Source organism: Haemorhous mexicanus, chromosome 37 (genome assembly GCF_027477595.1).
Source record: "Haemorhous mexicanus isolate bHaeMex1 chromosome 37, bHaeMex1.pri, whole genome shotgun sequence".
NCBI classification, from domain to species: domain Eukaryota; kingdom Metazoa; phylum Chordata; class Aves; order Passeriformes; family Fringillidae; genus Haemorhous; species Haemorhous mexicanus.
Genome location: NC_082377.1, coordinates 140,406 through 157,157, shown reverse-complemented (window position 1 = coordinate 157,157; position 16,752 = coordinate 140,406). Strand labels below are relative to the sequence as shown.

Genomic DNA, 16,752 nt, shown 5'->3' with positions numbered 1-16,752 from the left:
TGCGTGCCGAGGGTGGGGGGCGCTCCCAGGGGGGGTCTGGGGGCGGGGGCCCCCCCGGGGGGTCCCAGCAGCCCCAGGCGGGCGGGGGGGGGCAGGGCCCGGGGGGGCAGCGCGAAGGGGCGGCCCCCCCCCCCGCCGCCCCCCCCCCACAGAGCCAGCTATGGGGAGAGAGTTGGAGCCGAAGGCCCAGCTGGGGGGGGACACAATGGGGGGGGGTCAGAGGGGCTGGGACCCCCCAGGATCCCCCCAAAAACAGGGAACAGCCCCCCCCCCCCCCCCCCCCCCAGAGCCAGCTATGGGGAGAGAGTTGGAGCCGAAGGCCCAGCTGGGGGGGGACAAAATGGGGGGGGTCAGAGGGGCTGGGACCCCCCAGGATCCCCCCAAAAACCGGGGAACAGCCCCCAGCCCCCTGAGCCAGCTATGGGGAGAGAGTTGGAGCCTAAGGCCCGGCTGGGGGGGGTCAGAGGGGCTGGGACCCCCCAAAAAACCCCTCTGATCCCCCCCAGTTGGGAAGTGGGGGGAGGCAGATCCCTTTGACCCCCACCAAAACTCCCCTGCAGGGAAGGGCAGAAACCCCCAAATTGCCCCAAACCTCCCCAAATTCCGGGAAGGGGGAGGGGGTGGGCGACCCCCTGAGACCCTCCAAAGTGGGGACTGTGCACAGCCCACGGTGGGGGAGGGGGAGGGGGTCAGACCCCCCAAAATTGGGGCTGTGAGGGATGGGGGGGGGGGGGGTCCCAAACCGCACCCAGGGCAGCTTGGGGGGCTGGGATGGAGATGGGGGTTTTGGGGGCAGGGGTCTCAGTGCCACGGGGGGCTCGGGACCCCCGGTACCTTTTGGGGGGCCGGTATCCGGGGGGGCCGTCCAGGGGCCCCTTCTTGGGGAAGGCGCGGAGCAGCTTCAGCACCTGCTGCTTCCAGGACTGGAGCCGCTTCTTCTGCGTCTCCGTGAACGCCTGGGGGGCCGCGGGGTCAGCGGGGGGCCGGGGGGGGCACCGAGACCCCCGGAGACCCCCGCCCAGCCTACCTCGTGGCTCAGGCACTTCTCGAGCAGCTGGAGGTAACTGGAGATGTTCTCCTCGTCCGGGCGCGACACCAGCAGCTGGGTGCACACTGCAGGGGGGGCAGGGGGCCACTAAGACCCCCAAAAACCTCCCCAAAACCTCCCCAAATCCCCCAAAAACCTCCCCAAATCCCCAGCAGCTGGGTGCACACTGCGGGGGGGTCACCAAAACCCCCCAAAACCCCCAAAAACCTCCCCAAAACCTCCCCAAAAACCCCAAAAACCTCCCCAAAACACCAGCAGCTGGGTGCACACTGCGGGGGGGTCACCAAAACACCCCAAAACACCCCAAAACCTCCCCAAACCCCCCAAAAACCTCCCCAAAACACCAGCAGCTGGGTGCACACTGCGGGGGGGTCACCAAAACCCCCCAAAACCCCCCAAAACCTCCCCAAATCCCCCAGAAACCTCCCCAAAACCCCCCAAAACCTCCCCAAATCCCCAGGAGCTGGGTGCACACTGCGGGGGGGTCACCAAAACCCCCCAAAACACCCCAAAAACCTCCCCAAAAACCTCCCCAAACCCCCCAAATCCCCCCAAAAACGTCCCCAAAACCCCAGCAGCTGGGTGCACACTGCGGGGGGATCAGGGGGCCACTAAGACCCCCAAAAACCTCCCCAAACCCCCCAAAAACCTCCCCAAAAACCTCCCCAAAACCCCCCAAAACCTCCCCAAAACACCAGCAGCTGGGTGCACACTGCAGGGGGGGCAGGGGGCCACTAAGACCCCTAAAAACCTCCCCAAAACCCCAGCAGCTGGGTGCACACTGCGGGGGGGTCACCAAAACAGCCCAAAACCCCCCAAAACCTCCCCAAATCCCCCCAAAAACCTCCCCAAATCCCCCCAAAAACCTCCCCAAAACCCTCAGGAGCTGAGTGCACACTGCGAGAGGGTCCCAAAGACCCCCCCAAATCTCCCCCAAGACCCCGTGACACCAGGAGCCGGGTGCACGCTGAGGGGAGGCCACCAAAACTCCCCAATCCCCCCCAGACCCCTCCCCAATCTCTGACCCCCCCAGACCCCCCCCAAGCCGTGCCCCCCACTCACCCTTGCCCATGACACGTGTGAACTGCCCCGGGATGTCCCCGTGGGGACAGATCCCTCCCCAATCCCCCCCAGACCCCTCCCCAATCCCCCCCAGACCCCTCCCCAGTGCCCCCCACACCCCTCCCCAGTGCCCCCAGACCCCTCCCCAAGCCCAGACCCCCCCCAGGCCGTGCCCCCCACTCACCCTTGCCCATGACACGTGTGAACTGCCCCGGGATGTCCCCGTGGGGACAGACCCCTCCCCAGTGTCCCCCAGACCCCTCCCCAAGCCCAGACCCCCCCCAGGCCGTGCCCCCCACTCACCCTTGCCCATGACACGTGTGAACTGCCCCGGGATGTCCCCGTGGGGACAGACCCCTCCCCAATCCCCCCCAGACCCCTCCCCAATGCCCCCCAGACCCCTCCCCAGTGCCCCGACCCCTCCCCAAGCCCAGACCCCTCCCCAATCCCCCCCAGACCCCTCCCCAGTGCCCCCAGACCCCTCCCCAAGCCCAGACCCCCCCCAGGCCGTGCCCCCCACTCACCCTTGCCCATGACACGTGTGAACTGCCCCGGGATGTCCCCGTCGGGCACGGGGGCCGCGGGGGGCTCGGCCTCGGCTGGGGGGGGCTCAGGTGGGGCCCCGTCGGGGGGTCCCGGGGGCGGGGGGGGCCGGAAGGCCTTGATGGGGGTCACCAACATCTGCTGCAGCTCCTGCAGCGCCGTCCACAGGTTACCCCCCTCGAGGATGTCCTGGGGGGACACGGAGGGGACATCAGGGACACGGGGGGGACAGCGGGGAGGGGACAGCTGGAACACAGCCTGGGGACAGCAGGGACCAGCCCCCAGCAGCCCTGGGGACATCAGGGACACCCTCAGATAGACTGGGGACACTGGGAACTGCTCCTCCCCAGCCCTGGGGACGCTGGGGACCCCCAGACCGCCCGGTGCCCCTTCCCAGTCCCCCCCAGTCCCTCCCAGTGCCCCCCCAGTCCCTCCCAATGCCTCCCCAGACCCTCCCAGTCCCCCCCAGTCCCTCCCAGTGCCCCCAGTACCTTCTCCAGGGCCCTGAGCACGCTCTGTCGCTCCCGCAGTTTCTGGATGCTCAGGGCGATCTTGTGCCGGGCGCCCTTGGTGACGTTCTGGGGGGGGGACAGGGGTGTCACCTCTCTCTGGGGGTGTCACACAGCCCTGGGGGGGGTGTCACACAGCCCTGGGGGGTGTCACACAGCCCTGGGGGGGTGTCACCTCTCTCTGGGGGTGTCACACAGCCCTCTGGGGGTGTCACACAGCCCTGGGGGGTGTCACCTCTCTCTGGGGGTGTCACACAGCCCTCAAGGGAGCACTGGGCCCATGCCCTGGGACATTCAGGGATGCTGAGCATCCCTCCCCACCAGCCCTGGGGACACCAGGGACATCATGGAGCCCTCCTCCAGGAGCCCTGGGGACCCTCGGGACCCCCCATGCCCGCCCAGTGCCCACAGGATGCCCCAGCCCCTCAGGGCCCCCCCAGTGCCCACCTGGGACTCCAGGTGGTGCTCGGTCAGCGTCATCATCTCCTCGTAGCTCATCTGCGCAAACAGCGCCGCGTACTTGTGCAGCCTCAGGCTCTTCAGCCACGAGGGGACATCTGGGTGGGGGGACACACCAGGGCTGGTGACAGCAGCCCTTGGACCCCCCCGGCCCCCCCGAGCCCCGCGGAGCCCCCCGCCCACCCTTCATGCCGCTGCCGTCCTCCTGGAAGGAGTTGCGCCCGCCGGGCTCCTCGGTGTGCTCGCTGCCCGACGAGGCCACGCTGCTCTGGGGGGACAGCGGCGCGTGGTCCCCGAAGCCCTGGGCGGGCGGGGGCCCGCGGGGGTGGGGGCCCGCGGGGCTGGGGGGCTCCTCGGGGCCCCCCGAGCCCGCCCAGTCGCCGCCCGGGCCACTCTGGGGGCTGCCGGGCCCCAGCGCCAGCGAGCGCTTCAGGGGGCTGGGGTGCAGCTGGCACGGCAGGGCTGGGGGGGACAGGGGCACCGTCAGGGGGGGGCACAGCGACCCCTCCCCAGCCCCTCGGACCCCGCCCCAGCCCCTCGGACCCCGCCCCAGCCCCTCAGACCCCGCCCCAGCCCCTCGGACCCCCCACCCAAAGCCCCAGGACCCTCCCCAGCCCGCCAGACCCCTCCACCACCCTGGAACGTGGGGTGTCCTTTTCTGCCTTCCCCCCCATTTTCCCCATTTCCCCCCATTCCCCCCAGTACCTCTGCCACCCTGGAATGCGGGGTGTCCTTTTCCCCCATTTTCCCCCCATTTCCCGCCATTTCCCCCCGTTTTTCCCCATTTCCACCCATTCCCCCCAGTACCTCTGCCACCCTGGAATGCAGGGTGTCCTTTTCCCCCATTTTCCCCATTTTTCCCCATTCCCCCCTGGTACCTTCGCCCCCTGGAAGGCAGGGTGCCCTTTTCCCATTTTTCCCCATTTTTCCCCATTTCCCCCCATTTTCCCCCCGTTTTCCCCCCGGTACCTCCGCCCCCTGGAACGCAGGGTGCCCTTTTCCCATTTCCCCCCATTTTCCCCCCATTTTTCCCCATTCCCTCCATTCCCCCTGACCCCCCGGAAGGCGGGGTGCCCTTTTCCCATTTCCCCCCATTTTTCCCCATTTCCCCCCATTTTTCCCCATTTTCCCCCCGTTTTCCCCCCGGTACCTCCGCCCCCCTGGAACGCGGGGTGCCCTTTCTCCATTTTTCCCCATTTTTCCCCATTTTCCCCCCATTTTTCCCCATTTTCCCCCCGGTACCTCCGCCCCCCTGGAACGCGGGGTGCCCTTTCTCCATTTCCCCCCATTCCCCCCGGTACCTCCGCCCCCCTGGAATGCGGGGTGCCCTTTCCCCATTTTTCCCCATTTTTCCCCATTTCCCCCCCATTTTTCCCCATTTCCCCCCATTTTGCCCCGTTTTCCCCCCGGTACCTCCGCCCCCCTGGAAGGTGGGGTGCCCTTGTCCCATTTTCCCCCATTTTCCCCCATTCCCCCATTACCTCCGCCCCCCTGGAAGGCGGGGTGCCCTTTCCCATTTCCCCCCATTTTTCCCCCATTTCCCCCCATTTTCCCCCATTTTTCCCCATTTCCCCCCCATTTCCCCCCGGTACCTCCGCCCCCCTGGAACGCAGGGTGCCCGTTCTCCCGCGGCGCCGTCCCCGTCCCGTGCTGCTGCTGCTGCTGCTGCTGCTCTGCCCACCCTCCCCCGGGCTCGGGGGGCTCGGGGGGCCACTCGTGGCCCGGGGGGCGGCGCTGGGGCGGCGGCCCGGGCGGGGCCAGGCGCTCCTCCAGGTGCCCGAGCCACAGGGCGAGCGCGCTGCGGTCGTCGGCCGTGGTGGCGGGGTGGATGAGCGCGTACGAGAGCAGCTGCCGCGACTCCTCCACGCAGCGGTTGCTCTCGATGGCGTCGGCCAGCACCTTCTGCAGCCGCTTCATGTACTCGGCCTTGGCCGCCGCGTTGCCCGGCTGCAGCAGCGGCAGGTGGGCCAGCAGCAGGGCCACGGCCGCCTCGGCGGGCTCCTGGGGCCACTGCGAGATGGCAGCTGGGGACAGAAGGGACAGGAGGGACGCAGGGGTCAGCAGGGACAGCAGCGCCACTGCGAGATGGCAGCTGGGGACAGGAGGGACAGGAGGGACGCAGGGGTCAGCAGGGACAGCAGCGCCACCAGAGGATGGCAGCTGGGGACAGGAGGGACAGGAGGGACGCAGGGGTCAGCAGGGACAGCAGTGCCACTGCGAGATGGCAGCTGGGGACAGAAGGGACAGGAGGGACGCAGGGGTCAGCAGGGACAGCAGCACCACCAGAAAATGGCAGCTGGGACAGAAGGGACAGGAGGGACGCAGGGGTCAGCAGGGACAGCAGTGCCACTGCGAGATGGCAGCTGGGGACAGGAGGGACAGGAGGGACGCAGGGGTCAGCAGGGACAGCAGCGCCACTGCGAGATGGCAGCTGGGGACAGGAGGGACAGGAGGGACGCAGGGGTCAGCAGGGACAGCAGCGCCATTGCGAGATGGCAGCTGGGGACAGAAGGGACAGGAGGGACGCAGGGGTCAGCAGGGACAGCAGTGCCACCAGAAAATGGCAGCTGGGACAGAAGGGACAGGAGGGACGCAGGGGTCAGCAGGGACAGCAGCGCCACCAGAAGATGGCAGCTGGGGACAGAAGGGACAGGAGGGATGCCCGGGGTCAGCAGGGACAGCAGTGCCACCAGAGGATGGCAGCTGGGACAGAAGGGACAGGAGGGACAGGAGGGACGCAGGGGTCAGCAGGGACAGCAGCGCCACCAGAAGATGGCAGCTGGGGACAGAAGGGACAGGAGGGACGCAGGGGTCAGCAGGGACAGCAGCGCCACCAGAGGATGGCAGCTGGGACAGGGGACGAGCAGAGGACAGAAGCTGGAAACTCCCTCAAGCTCCCCATGACACGCCAGGGAAGATACAAGGACCCCCAGAGACCCCGGGAACCCCACCAGGACCCCCGTAACCCCCCTGTACACTCCCCCGGCCCTCACCGGCGCTGTTGGCCTCGGCCTCGAGCAGGTGGATGTCAGGGCCCTGTAACCCCCCCGTAACCCCCCCAGGACCCCTGTAACCCCCCTATGACCCCCCCCAGGACCCCCGTAACCCCCCCAGGACCCCCGTAACCCCCCCGGACACTCCTCGTGCCCTCACCGGCGCTGTTGGCCTCGGCCTTGAGCAGGTGGATGTCGGGGCCCTGTGACCCCCCTGTAACCCCCCCCAGGACCCCCATAACCCCACCAGGACCCCCATAACCCCCCTGTACACCCCCCCGGCCCTCACCGGCGCTGTTGGCCTCGGCCTCGAGCAGGTGGATGTCAGGGCCCTGTGACCCCCCTGTAACCCCCCCCAGGACCCCCGTAACCCCCCCGTAACCCCCCCAGGACCCCCATAACCCCCCCAGGACCCCCGTAACCCCCCCGGACACTCCCCCGGCCCTCACCGGCGCTGTTGGCCTCGGCCTCGAGCAGGTGGATGTCAGGGCCCTGTAACCCCCCCAAGACCCCCATAACCCCCCCAGGACCCCCGTAACCCCCCCATAACCCCCCCAGGACCCCCGTAACCCCCCCAGGACCCCCATAACCCCCCGGACACTCCCCCAGCCCTCACCGGCGCTGTTGGCCTCGGCCTCGAGCAGGTGGATGTCGGCGCAGTCGGCCAGCGAGTGCTCGAGGCAGAGCTGCAGGAAGCGCGCCTGCGTGCGCGTCACGCGCTTCAGCAGCGCCAGCAGCGCCACCGTCTGCTCGCACTCGCTCCAGCCGCGGAACCAGCCCGCCACGATGCCCACCTGCTCGCGGAACATCATGGCCGGGCCGGCGCTCGGGCAGGGGGCCCAGCGGGACCTGCCCCCCCCTCCTCAGGTGGCGGGGGGGCCCCCCCGGGCTGGGCAGCGCATGGGGGGGAGCAGGCGGGGGGTGCCGAGGGGCCCCCCCGGGGCACGGAGCGAGGGTCCGGAGGGTCCTGCGGAGAGAGAGAGGGGAGGGGGGGGTCAGGTCTGAGAGGGGATCCCTGAGACCCCCGAGTGAGGAGAGCCCCAAGGACCACCCCCCCAGGGACTGGGAGCGAGGGTCCGGAGGGTCCTGCAGAGAGAGAGAGGGGAGGGGGGTCAGGTCTGAGAGGGGATCCCTGAGACCCCCGAGTGAGGAGAGCCCCAAGGACCACCCCCCCAGGGCACAGAGCGAGGGTCCGGAGGGTCCTGTGGAGAGAGAGAGGGGAGGGGGGGTCAGGTCTGAGAGGGGATCCCTGAGACCCCCCCCAGGAATAGGGGAACAAGGACCACCCCCCCAGGGTGCGAGGGTCCGGAGGGCCCTGTGGAGAGAGAGAGGGGAGGGGGGTCAGGTCTGAGAGGGGATCCCTGAGACCCCCGAGTGAGGAGAGCCCCAAGGACCACCCCCCAGGACTGGGAATGAGGGTCTGGAGGGTCCTGCAGAGAGAGAGAGGAGGGGGGTCAGGGGGGGCACCAGGGGGACCCTTGAGACCCCCGAGCGAGGAGAGACCCCCCCCCCCCCCCCCAGGAACAAGGACCACTCCACTCGGGGGGACAGCGACCCCCAAAAGGCACCAGGGACCCCCGAGTGGGGAGAGCCCCCCCAGAAATAGGGGAACAAGGACCACCCCCCCCGGGCTGGGAGTGAGGGTCCAGAGGGTCCTGTGGAAAGAGAGGGGAGGGGGGGTCAGATCCACACGGGGACCCCCGAATGGGGAAAGACCACCCTCCCCCCCAAGGAATAGGGGAACAGGGACCACCCCCCCAGGGGAACAGCGACCACCAAAAGGCACCAGGGACCCCCACAAAGGCATTAGGGACCCCCAAGAGGGACCAGGGACCCCCACAAAGGCATTAGGGACCCCCAAGAGGGACCAGGGACCCCACAAAGGCATTAGGGACCCCCAAGAGGGATCAGAGACCCCCACAAAGGCATTAGGGACCCCCACAGGGAACGAGGGCCCACCCCCAGAGCGGCCCGGGACCCCTGCCGGGGACCGGGACCCCCCACGGTCACAGGGACCCCTCCCGGTGACCGGGACCCACAAAAGCAAACGGCACCCGTCACGGTGACCGGGACCCCTCCCGGTGACTGCGGGCGCTCCCACACGGACCAGCTCCCCTCCCACCCACAGCGATCCCCCCGGTACAGCCGCCCCACACGGGCTCAGTGGCCCCCCGGTGTCCCCTCACGGGGCCGCGGCTCCCCCGCCCGCCCCGCTCTCCCCTCAGCGCGGCGGGCGCGGGGGGCGCAGGCCCGGCGGGGCCGGGGCCGGTCCCGGGCGCTGCGGCCGGGCCGGGGAGGCCCTGGGAGCCCGCGGGGGGGCGCTGGGGGTCGCGGGCGGCCCCGGAGGCTCCGCTCGGGCCCGGCGGCCCCCGGGGGTCGCGGCCGCCCCTCACTCACCGCCGCCGCCGCCGCCGCCGCGCAACGTCAGCGCGCACCGCACGCACGCCTGCGTCGTTGCGTCACGGCGCCGTCGCCGCCAACGGGCCAATGAGAGGGCGGAGCGGCGCGGGTGGGAACCAATGGGAGGTGCCCCCCTCCGCGCGCAGGCGCGCGCGCTCTGCGGGGGCGGGGCCTCGGGGGTGCGCCGCGCCGGGCCCCGCCCCTCGCGCTGGTCAGGCCGCGCCCCTCCGCACCAACCGTCAATCACTGAGACCACGCCCTTCCCTTGGACACGCCTTCCACGCTGGGGGCGGGGCCAGCCGAATCCCACCAGTGCCCCCCAGTAACCCCCAGTGTGTCCCAGTAACTCCCAGTAACCCCCAGTGCCCCCCAGTAACCCCCCAGTGCCCCCCAGTAACCCCCAGTGTGTCCCAGTAACTCCCAGTAACTCCCAGTATACCCCAGTGCCCTCCCAGTGCCCCCCAGTAACTCCCAGTAACCCCCAGTGTGTCCCAGTGCCCCCCAGTGTGTCCCAGTAACCCTCCCAGTAACTCCCAGTGCCCCCCAGTAACCCCCAGGGCCCCCCCAGTAACTCCCAGTAACCCCCAGTGTGTCCCAGTAACCCCCCAGTAACCCCCAGGACCCCCCAGTATCTCCCAGTGTCCCTCCAGTGCCTCCCCATGTCCATCTGTCCATCCCCGTGTCTGTGCCCACTCCCATGTCCGTGTGTCCATCCCCGTGTCGCTGTGTCTGTCCCCATGTCTATGTGTCCCAGTCTGTCTGTCCACCCCAGTGTCCATCCCTGTGACCCTCCCCGTGTCCGTCTGTCTGTCCCGGTGTCCCTGTGTACATCCCCGTGTCTGTCTGTGTGTCTGTGTGTCCATCCCCGTGTCCGTCTGTCCATCCCCGTGTCCATCCCTGTGTCCCTGTGTCCCTCCCCGTGTCCGTCTGTCCATCCCCGTATCCATCCCCGTGTCCATCTGTCTGTCCGTGTCTCCATCCCCGTGTCCGTCTGTCCATCCCCGTGTCCATCCCCGTGTCCATCCCCGTGTCCATCTGTCTGTCCGTGTCTCCATCCCCGTGTCCGTCTGTCCATCCCCGAGTCCATCCCCGTGTCCGTGTGTCCATCCCGCTGTCCGTCTGTCCATCCCCGTGTCCATCCCCGTGTCCATCCAGCTGTCCGTCTGTCCGTGTCTCCATCCCGGTGTCCGTCTGTCCATCCCCGTGTCCATCCCCGTGTCCGTCTGTCCATCCTCGTGTCCATCCCCGTGTCCATCTGTCTGTCCGTGTCTCCATCCCCGTGTCCGTCTGTCCATCCCCGTGTCCATCTGTCTGTCCGTCTGTCCATCCCCGTGTCCATCCCGGTGTCCGTCTGTCCGTCCCGCTGTCCGTCCGCGCGCCCGCGCTCCCCCCCGCGGCCCCGCCCCCCGCGGCCCCGCCCCGGCCCCGCCCGGCCCCGCCCCGCCGGTTCTGCGGCTCCGAGCGGCGGCCGCGGCCTCACCGGGGCCTCACCGGGGCCTCACCGGGGCCTCTCGGGGCGGCGGGCCCGGGGCTGCTCCGGGACCCCCGGCACCGCCAGCCCGGCGGCCGCGCCCGGGATCCATCCCCGCATCCCGGCTCCATTTCGGATCCATCCCGGATCCATCCCGGCTCCATCCCGGCTCCATCCCGGATCCATCCCGGATCCATCCCGGCTCCATCCCGGCTCCATCCCGGCTCCATCCCGGCTCCATCCCGGATCCATCCCGGATCCATCCCGAATCCATCCCGGATCCATCCCCGCATCCCGGCTCCATCCCGGATCCATCCCGGATCCATCCCGGCTCCATCCCCGGCTCCATCCCGGCTCCCTCCCGGCTCCATCCCCGTCCCCATCCCCCATCCCGGTGTGCCCCCCGCCATCCCGGTGTGCCCCCCGCCATCCCGGCCCCCTCCACCCCCCCCAGTCCCATCCCGGTGATTCCCGACAACCCTCCCCCCATCGCCCCTCCCCATTCCCGGTGCCCCCCGCCCCAATTCCCGGTTCCCCCCCCCCCTCCCGGTGCCCCCCCCCTCCCGGTGCCCCCCCGATGCTCCCCCGGTAGGGCGCGGCCCGACCCCCCCTCCCCCCCCGGAGCAGCGATGGGAGCGTCCGGGGGCTGAGCCCCCCCAGGTACCGCGGGGCTGGGGGGACTGGGATGTACTGGGATGTACTGGGGGGGACTGGGGGGGACTGGGGGGGACTGGGCTGTGCTGGGCTGTGCTGGGCTGTACTGGGATGTACTGGGGGGGACTGGCCTGCCCTGGGACATTCCAGGATGTACTGGGCTGTACTGGGTTATACTGGGCCATGCTGGACTGTACTGGGCTGTGCTGGGCTGTGCTGGGCCGTACTGGGATGTGCTGGGCTGTACTGGGCTGTACTGGGCTGAACTGGGCCGTACTGGGCTGTGCTGGGATGTACTGGGATGTACTGGGATGTACTGGGCTGTGCTGGGATGTGCTGGGCTGTACTGGGATGTACTGGGCTGTGCTGGGCTGTACTGGGCTGTACTGGGATGTACTGGGCTGTACTGGGATGTGCTGGGCTGTACTGGGCCATGCTGGGATGTACTGGGCTGTACTGGGCCATGCTGGGCTGTGCTGGGATGTACTGGGATGTACTGGGATGTACTGGGCTGTACTGGGCTGTGCTGGGCTGTGCTGGGCTGTACTGGGCTGTGCTGGGCTGTACTGGGCTGTGCTGGGCTGTGCTGGGATGTACTGGGATGTACTGGGCTGTACTGGGCTGTACTGGGATGTACTGGGCCATGCTGGGCTGTGCTGGGCTGTACTGGGCCATGCTGGGCTGTGCTGGGCTGTACTGGGCTGTACTGGGATGTACTGGGCTGTGCTGGGCTGTAGTGGGAGGTACTGGGATGTGCTGGTCTGTACTGCGCCATACTGGTCCATAGTGGTCTGTGCTGGTCCATAGTGGGCTGTACTGGGCCGTGTTAACCTGGAATGGACCCCGTGGGGTGCGCAGGGGATGCTGGGCTGAACTGGGCCATGCTGGGCTGAACTGGGCTATACTGGGCCGTGCTGGGATGTACTGGGATGTACTGGGCTGTGCTGGGCCATGCTGGGCTGTGCTGGGCTGTGCTGGGCTGTACTGGGATGTGCTGGGCCATGCTGGGATGTACTGGGCTGTACTGGGCTGTACTGGGGTGTACTGGGCTGTACTGGGCTGTACTGGGCTGTGCTGGGGTGTACTGGGCTGTACTGGGATGTGCTGGGCTGAACTGGGCCATGCTGGGCTGAACTGGGCCATGCTGGGCTGAACTGGGCCGAACTGGGCTGTGCTGGGCTGTGCTGGGATGTGCTGGGCCATGCTGGGCTGAACTGGGCCATGCTGGGCTGAACTGGGCCGAACTGGGCTGTGCTGGGCTGTGCTGGGATGTGCTGGGCCATGCTGGGCTGAACTGGGCCATGCTGGGCTGAACTGGGATGTACTGGGCCATGCTGGGATGTGCTGGGCTGTACTGGGCTGTACTGGGATGTGCTGGGCTGAACTGGGCCATGCTGGGCTGAACTGGGCCGAACTGGGCTGTGCTGGGCTGTGTGCTGCTCAACTGGTCTGTACTGGTCCGTACTGGTGGGTGTGAATCTGTGCTGGTCTGTACTGGTTTGTCCTGGTCCATGCTGGTCCTTATTGATGGATGTGCAGCCTGTACTGGTCCGTACTGGTCCGTACTGGTCCGTACTGGTCCGTACTGGTCCGTCCCCTGTCCCCACAGGCCCCACGGCGACGCCTGGACAGGACCATCATGGAGCCCTGAGAGGAGGTACTGGGGCAACTGGGATCTAACTGGGATCTCACTGGGACAACTGGATCTTACTGGGGCAACTGGGATCTTACTGGGACAACTGGGATCTTACTGGGATCTCACTGGGACAACTGGGATCTAACTGGGGCAACTGGGATCTTACTGGGATCTCACTGGGGCAACTGGGATCTTACTGGGATCTCACTGGGACAACTGGGATCTCACTGGGACAACTGGATCTTACTGGGATCACTGGGGGTTTGTGGTGTGCTGGGATCTTGCAGGACAGGCAGGATCTACTGGGATCTGCTGGGCCCTGTTGGGCTCTGCTGGGATCCACTGGGATCCCCTGGGATCCTGGGGATGTCCTGGCATCCCCCGGGGGGCAGTGGGATCTCAGTGGGATCCCCCGGGCTCTGCTGGGATCCACTGGGCCCTGCTGGGATCCCCTGGGATCTGGGGATCCCCTGGCGTCCCCCGGGGTCTGTGGGACCTCGCTGGGATCCCCCGGGCTCCGCCGGGCCCCGCGCCCCCCTGACCCCCGCTGTTTCCCGGCGCGCAGGCGCGGCCGCGGGGATGGCGAAGCTGCTGGTGCCGCTGGTGATGCTGGGCGCCGTGTCCGGGGCGGGGGTCCCGGTGTCCCCCCCATCGCCGCGCTGCCCCCCGCGCTGCCTGTGCCCCGCGGCCGCGCCCAGCCCCACGCTGCTGTGCGCCCGCACGGGGCTGCTGGCCGTGCCGCCCAGCCTGGACCGCGGCGCCGTGGAGCTGCGCCTGGCCGACAACTTCATCGGCGCCGTGGGCCGCGCCGACTTCGCCAACATGAGCAGCCTGGTGCACCTGACGCTGTCGCGGAACGGGCTGCGCCGCCTCGCCCCCGGCGCCTTCGCCGACCTGCGCGCGCTGCGGGCGCTGCACCTGGACGGGAACCGGCTGCCGGCGCTGAGCGGGCCGCAGCTGCGCGGGCTGGCCAGCCTGCGCCACCTCATCCTGGCCAACAACCAGCTGGCCGCCATCGACGCCGCCGCCTTCGCCGCCTTCGCCGCCACCGTGGAGGACCTGGACCTGTCGCACAACAACCTGCCGGCGCTGCCCTGGGACGCCGTGGCCGCCATGGGCAGCCTGGCCACGCTGACTCTGGACCACAATCTGCTGGAGCGGGTGCCGGCCGGCGCCGTGGCGCGGCTGCCGCGCCTGGCCAGGCTGGACCTGACGGCCAACCGGCTGCGGGCGCTGCCGCCGGTGCCGGGGCCGCCGGGGCCGGCGCTGGCGGCCGGGGGGAACCCGTTGCACTGCAACTGCGAACTGCTGTGGCTGCGCCGCGTGGCCCAGCCGGGCCGCCTGGAGACCTGCGCCACGCCGGCGCCGCTGGCCGGGCGGCTGCTGGGCGCCGTGCCCGAGGAGGAGCTGACCTGCCGGGCGCCCGCCGTCACCGCCGCGGCCGCGCACCCGCCGGCCGTCACCGAGGGGCAGCCGCTGCGGCTGGGCTGCGCCGCCGTCGGGGACCCACCGCCCGCGCTGCACTGGCTGGGCCCCGACGGGCGCGTGGTGCAGAACGGCTCCCGGCGCTCGGTGGGCGCCGACGGCTCCCTGGAGCTGCGCGTGGCCACGCTGAGGGACCACGGCGGCTTCACCTGCGTGGCCGCCAACGCCGCGGGCGAGGCGGCCGCGCGCGTCGACGTGGTGGTGGTGCCGCTGCCGGTGCCGCGGGGGGCGCGGGATGGCGACGGGGACGGGGCCGAGGCGGGGCCCGGCCCCTCGGATATGGCCCAGGCGGGCGGCAATGACACCTGGGGGGGCCCCGGGGAGCGGCGGGTGGTGGCGGCCGAGGTGACGGCGTCCTCGGCGCGCATCCGGTGGCTGCCGCAGCGCCACGTGCCCGGCGTGCGCATGGTGCAGATCCAGTACAACAGCTCGGCCGACGACGCCCTGGTCTACAGGTGGGCACCTGGGACCCCCCGGGCAGGTGTCCTGAGGGGCTGGGAAGGGCCTGCGAGGGGTCTGGGGGAGACCTGTGCTGCTCCAGGGGGGGCTGGGCAGCTCTGGGGGAAGCTCAAGTGGGCTTGGGGCAGTGCTGGGCAGGTCGGGGGGCTTCAAGTGGATTTTGGGGGGTCTTGGGGGCTCCAAAGTGGCCTGGGGGGCTCCCGGGGGTGGGCTCAACTGGATTTTGAGGGTCCCTGTGGGGCGCCAGGGGGGGTCTGGGAATGATTTGTGTGTCCTGGAGGGTTCAGGGAGGTATTGGGGGGCACTGGGGGCCTCTGAGGGGATCTGGGGGGTATCAAGGGAGTTCTGCATGTCTCGGGGGCTTCAGGGGGGTCGCTGGCGAGGTCCTAGGGGCACTCAGGGGTGTCCTGGGGAGTCTTTGCGGTGTCTGGGGGGTGACTGAGGAGGCGTTTGGGGGATCCTGGGACTCTCTGAGGGGTCCTGGGTGGGTTTTCTGCTCCCTGCGGGGGAGGGGGGGGGGCGAAAGGGGGGCGCCGGGGCCTCGCCCCTCCCCCGACTCCCCCTCGCCCCCTCCCCAGGTTGTTGCCCCCCTCCAGCCGCACCTTCGTGCTGCGGGACTTGGCCCCGGGGCGCCAGTACGAGCTCTGCGTGTCCGCGCTGCGCGTGGCCGGGGACCCCCCCGCCGCCCCCCGCCCGCTCGGCTGCGTCTCCTTCGCCACGGCCGCCGCCCCTCCGGGCTGCTCCGCGCCGCCCCGGCCCCACTTCCTGGGGGGCACCGTCATCATCGTCATCGGCGCCGCCATCGCCGCCTCCGTGCTCGTCTTCATCCTCATCCTCACGGCGCGCTGGAAGGCGGCGGCGGGGGCGAGGCGCCCCCCGCCCGCGCTCACCAGCGTCTGCTCGCAGACCAACGGCGGCCCCCGGCCCGCCGAGACCCCCGAGCTGCCCCCGCTGCCCCCGCTGCCCCCGGCGGCGGCGGGCGGGGGTCCCGCGGCGGCGGGGGGGGGCGCGGGGGTTGTTCCCCAGCCACAGCTACCCCCGGCGGGCGCGGCCGCGGCGCCACGGGTCCCTGCCGCGGCTGGACGCGCCCGAGGGGACCCCTCTGGGCCCCCCCCTGCGCCCCTCCTTCGGCAGCACCCACTGGATGCTGGAGAGCACCGTCTGAGGGGGGGGCGGTGGGAATCTCCCCCGACCCCCTCTCGGGACCCCCCTTCGGCAGCACCCCCTGGGACCCCCAAATCTTCCTGGGGGGGCAGCGGTGGGACCCCCCCCCTCCGTTCCTGGGTGGTCCCGGGTGACCAAACTCAGCCCCGGCGGCTCTTGCGGGGGGGGGGGGGTGGGGAGGGGGCGTCCCGGGAGCCCCCCCGGACCCGTTTGGGATCCCCCGTGGATGCCACCAGGTGCCACTGGGAACCCGCCAGGTGTCCCCCCCCCCCCCCGGGGGTACCTGTATGCAAACCTTTCCCCCCTGAAGAACCCGCACGCGTGGGGCCCGGGCACGTGCGGGCGGCGCGACCCGCGTGGGGGCCGTGACGGGGACCGCGCCCCCCCCGCCCCCCGAACCGCGCGTGGCGTGTCCGGAACATCCTGCGGCTCCCCCCACGCGTGTGTGTCTCCCCCCACCCCCCCGAGATGCGCACCTGGGACTTGTGTGTGCGCCCCAAAATCCGTGTGGCCCCCCCGCCGCCCCACGCGCGTGCCCGGCCCGCCCCCCCCGCGGTGCCTTCGGCCGGGCCGGGGGGGCCCCGCGCACGCCCCCGACATCTCTGCACAGATGACACGAGACCCGCAGCCCCCTCCCCCCAAAACCCCCCTCCCGTGGGGATGGGGGGGGGGCAAAAAGGGGGGGCCCCCCCGGATGCCTGGGGACCCCCCCGTGTGTCCCTCCCGTGGCCTCTGCCCCCCCCCCCAACTCGACCCGGGGGTTCCTATCTGGCTGGTCTGGATAACCCTGGGGGGGCGCCCCCAGCCCCCCCACCCATTTCCCTCCCAGCCCCATTTCCCCCCCCCTCCCCAAAATGCCTCAGCTCCTC

The 16,752-nt window shown here is 70.1% G+C and overlaps 2 protein-coding genes across 2 annotated transcripts; one reads left to right on the top strand and one right to left on the bottom strand.

Moving 5' to 3' along the window:
- Positions 1 to 2: 2 nt before the first annotated feature.
- On the bottom strand, positions 3 to 9,073 carry LOC132341232 (protein Smaug homolog 2-like; the record flags this gene model as incomplete). The annotated part of the gene is given in 11 exon segments (XM_059872596.1): positions 3 to 141; positions 143 to 190; positions 835 to 956; positions 1,028 to 1,113; positions 2,635 to 2,842; positions 3,145 to 3,231; positions 3,610 to 3,719; positions 3,805 to 4,083; positions 5,214 to 5,645; positions 7,231 to 7,581; positions 9,012 to 9,073. Coding segments are annotated over 10 exon segments (1,707 nt in total), but the record flags the coding sequence as incomplete, so codon positions are not given.
- A 1,994-nt stretch (positions 9,074 to 11,067) lies between these two features.
- On the top strand, positions 11,068 to 16,614 carry LRFN1 (leucine rich repeat and fibronectin type III domain containing 1). The gene is given in 5 exon segments (XM_059872681.1): positions 11,068 to 11,145; positions 12,749 to 12,796; positions 13,341 to 14,715; positions 15,298 to 15,718; positions 15,720 to 16,614. Coding segments are annotated over 3 exon segments (1,947 nt in total). The 5' UTR covers positions 11,068 to 11,145; positions 12,749 to 12,796; positions 13,341 to 13,354; the 3' UTR covers positions 15,885 to 16,614.
- The last annotated feature ends 138 nt before the right edge of the window (positions 16,615 to 16,752 follow it).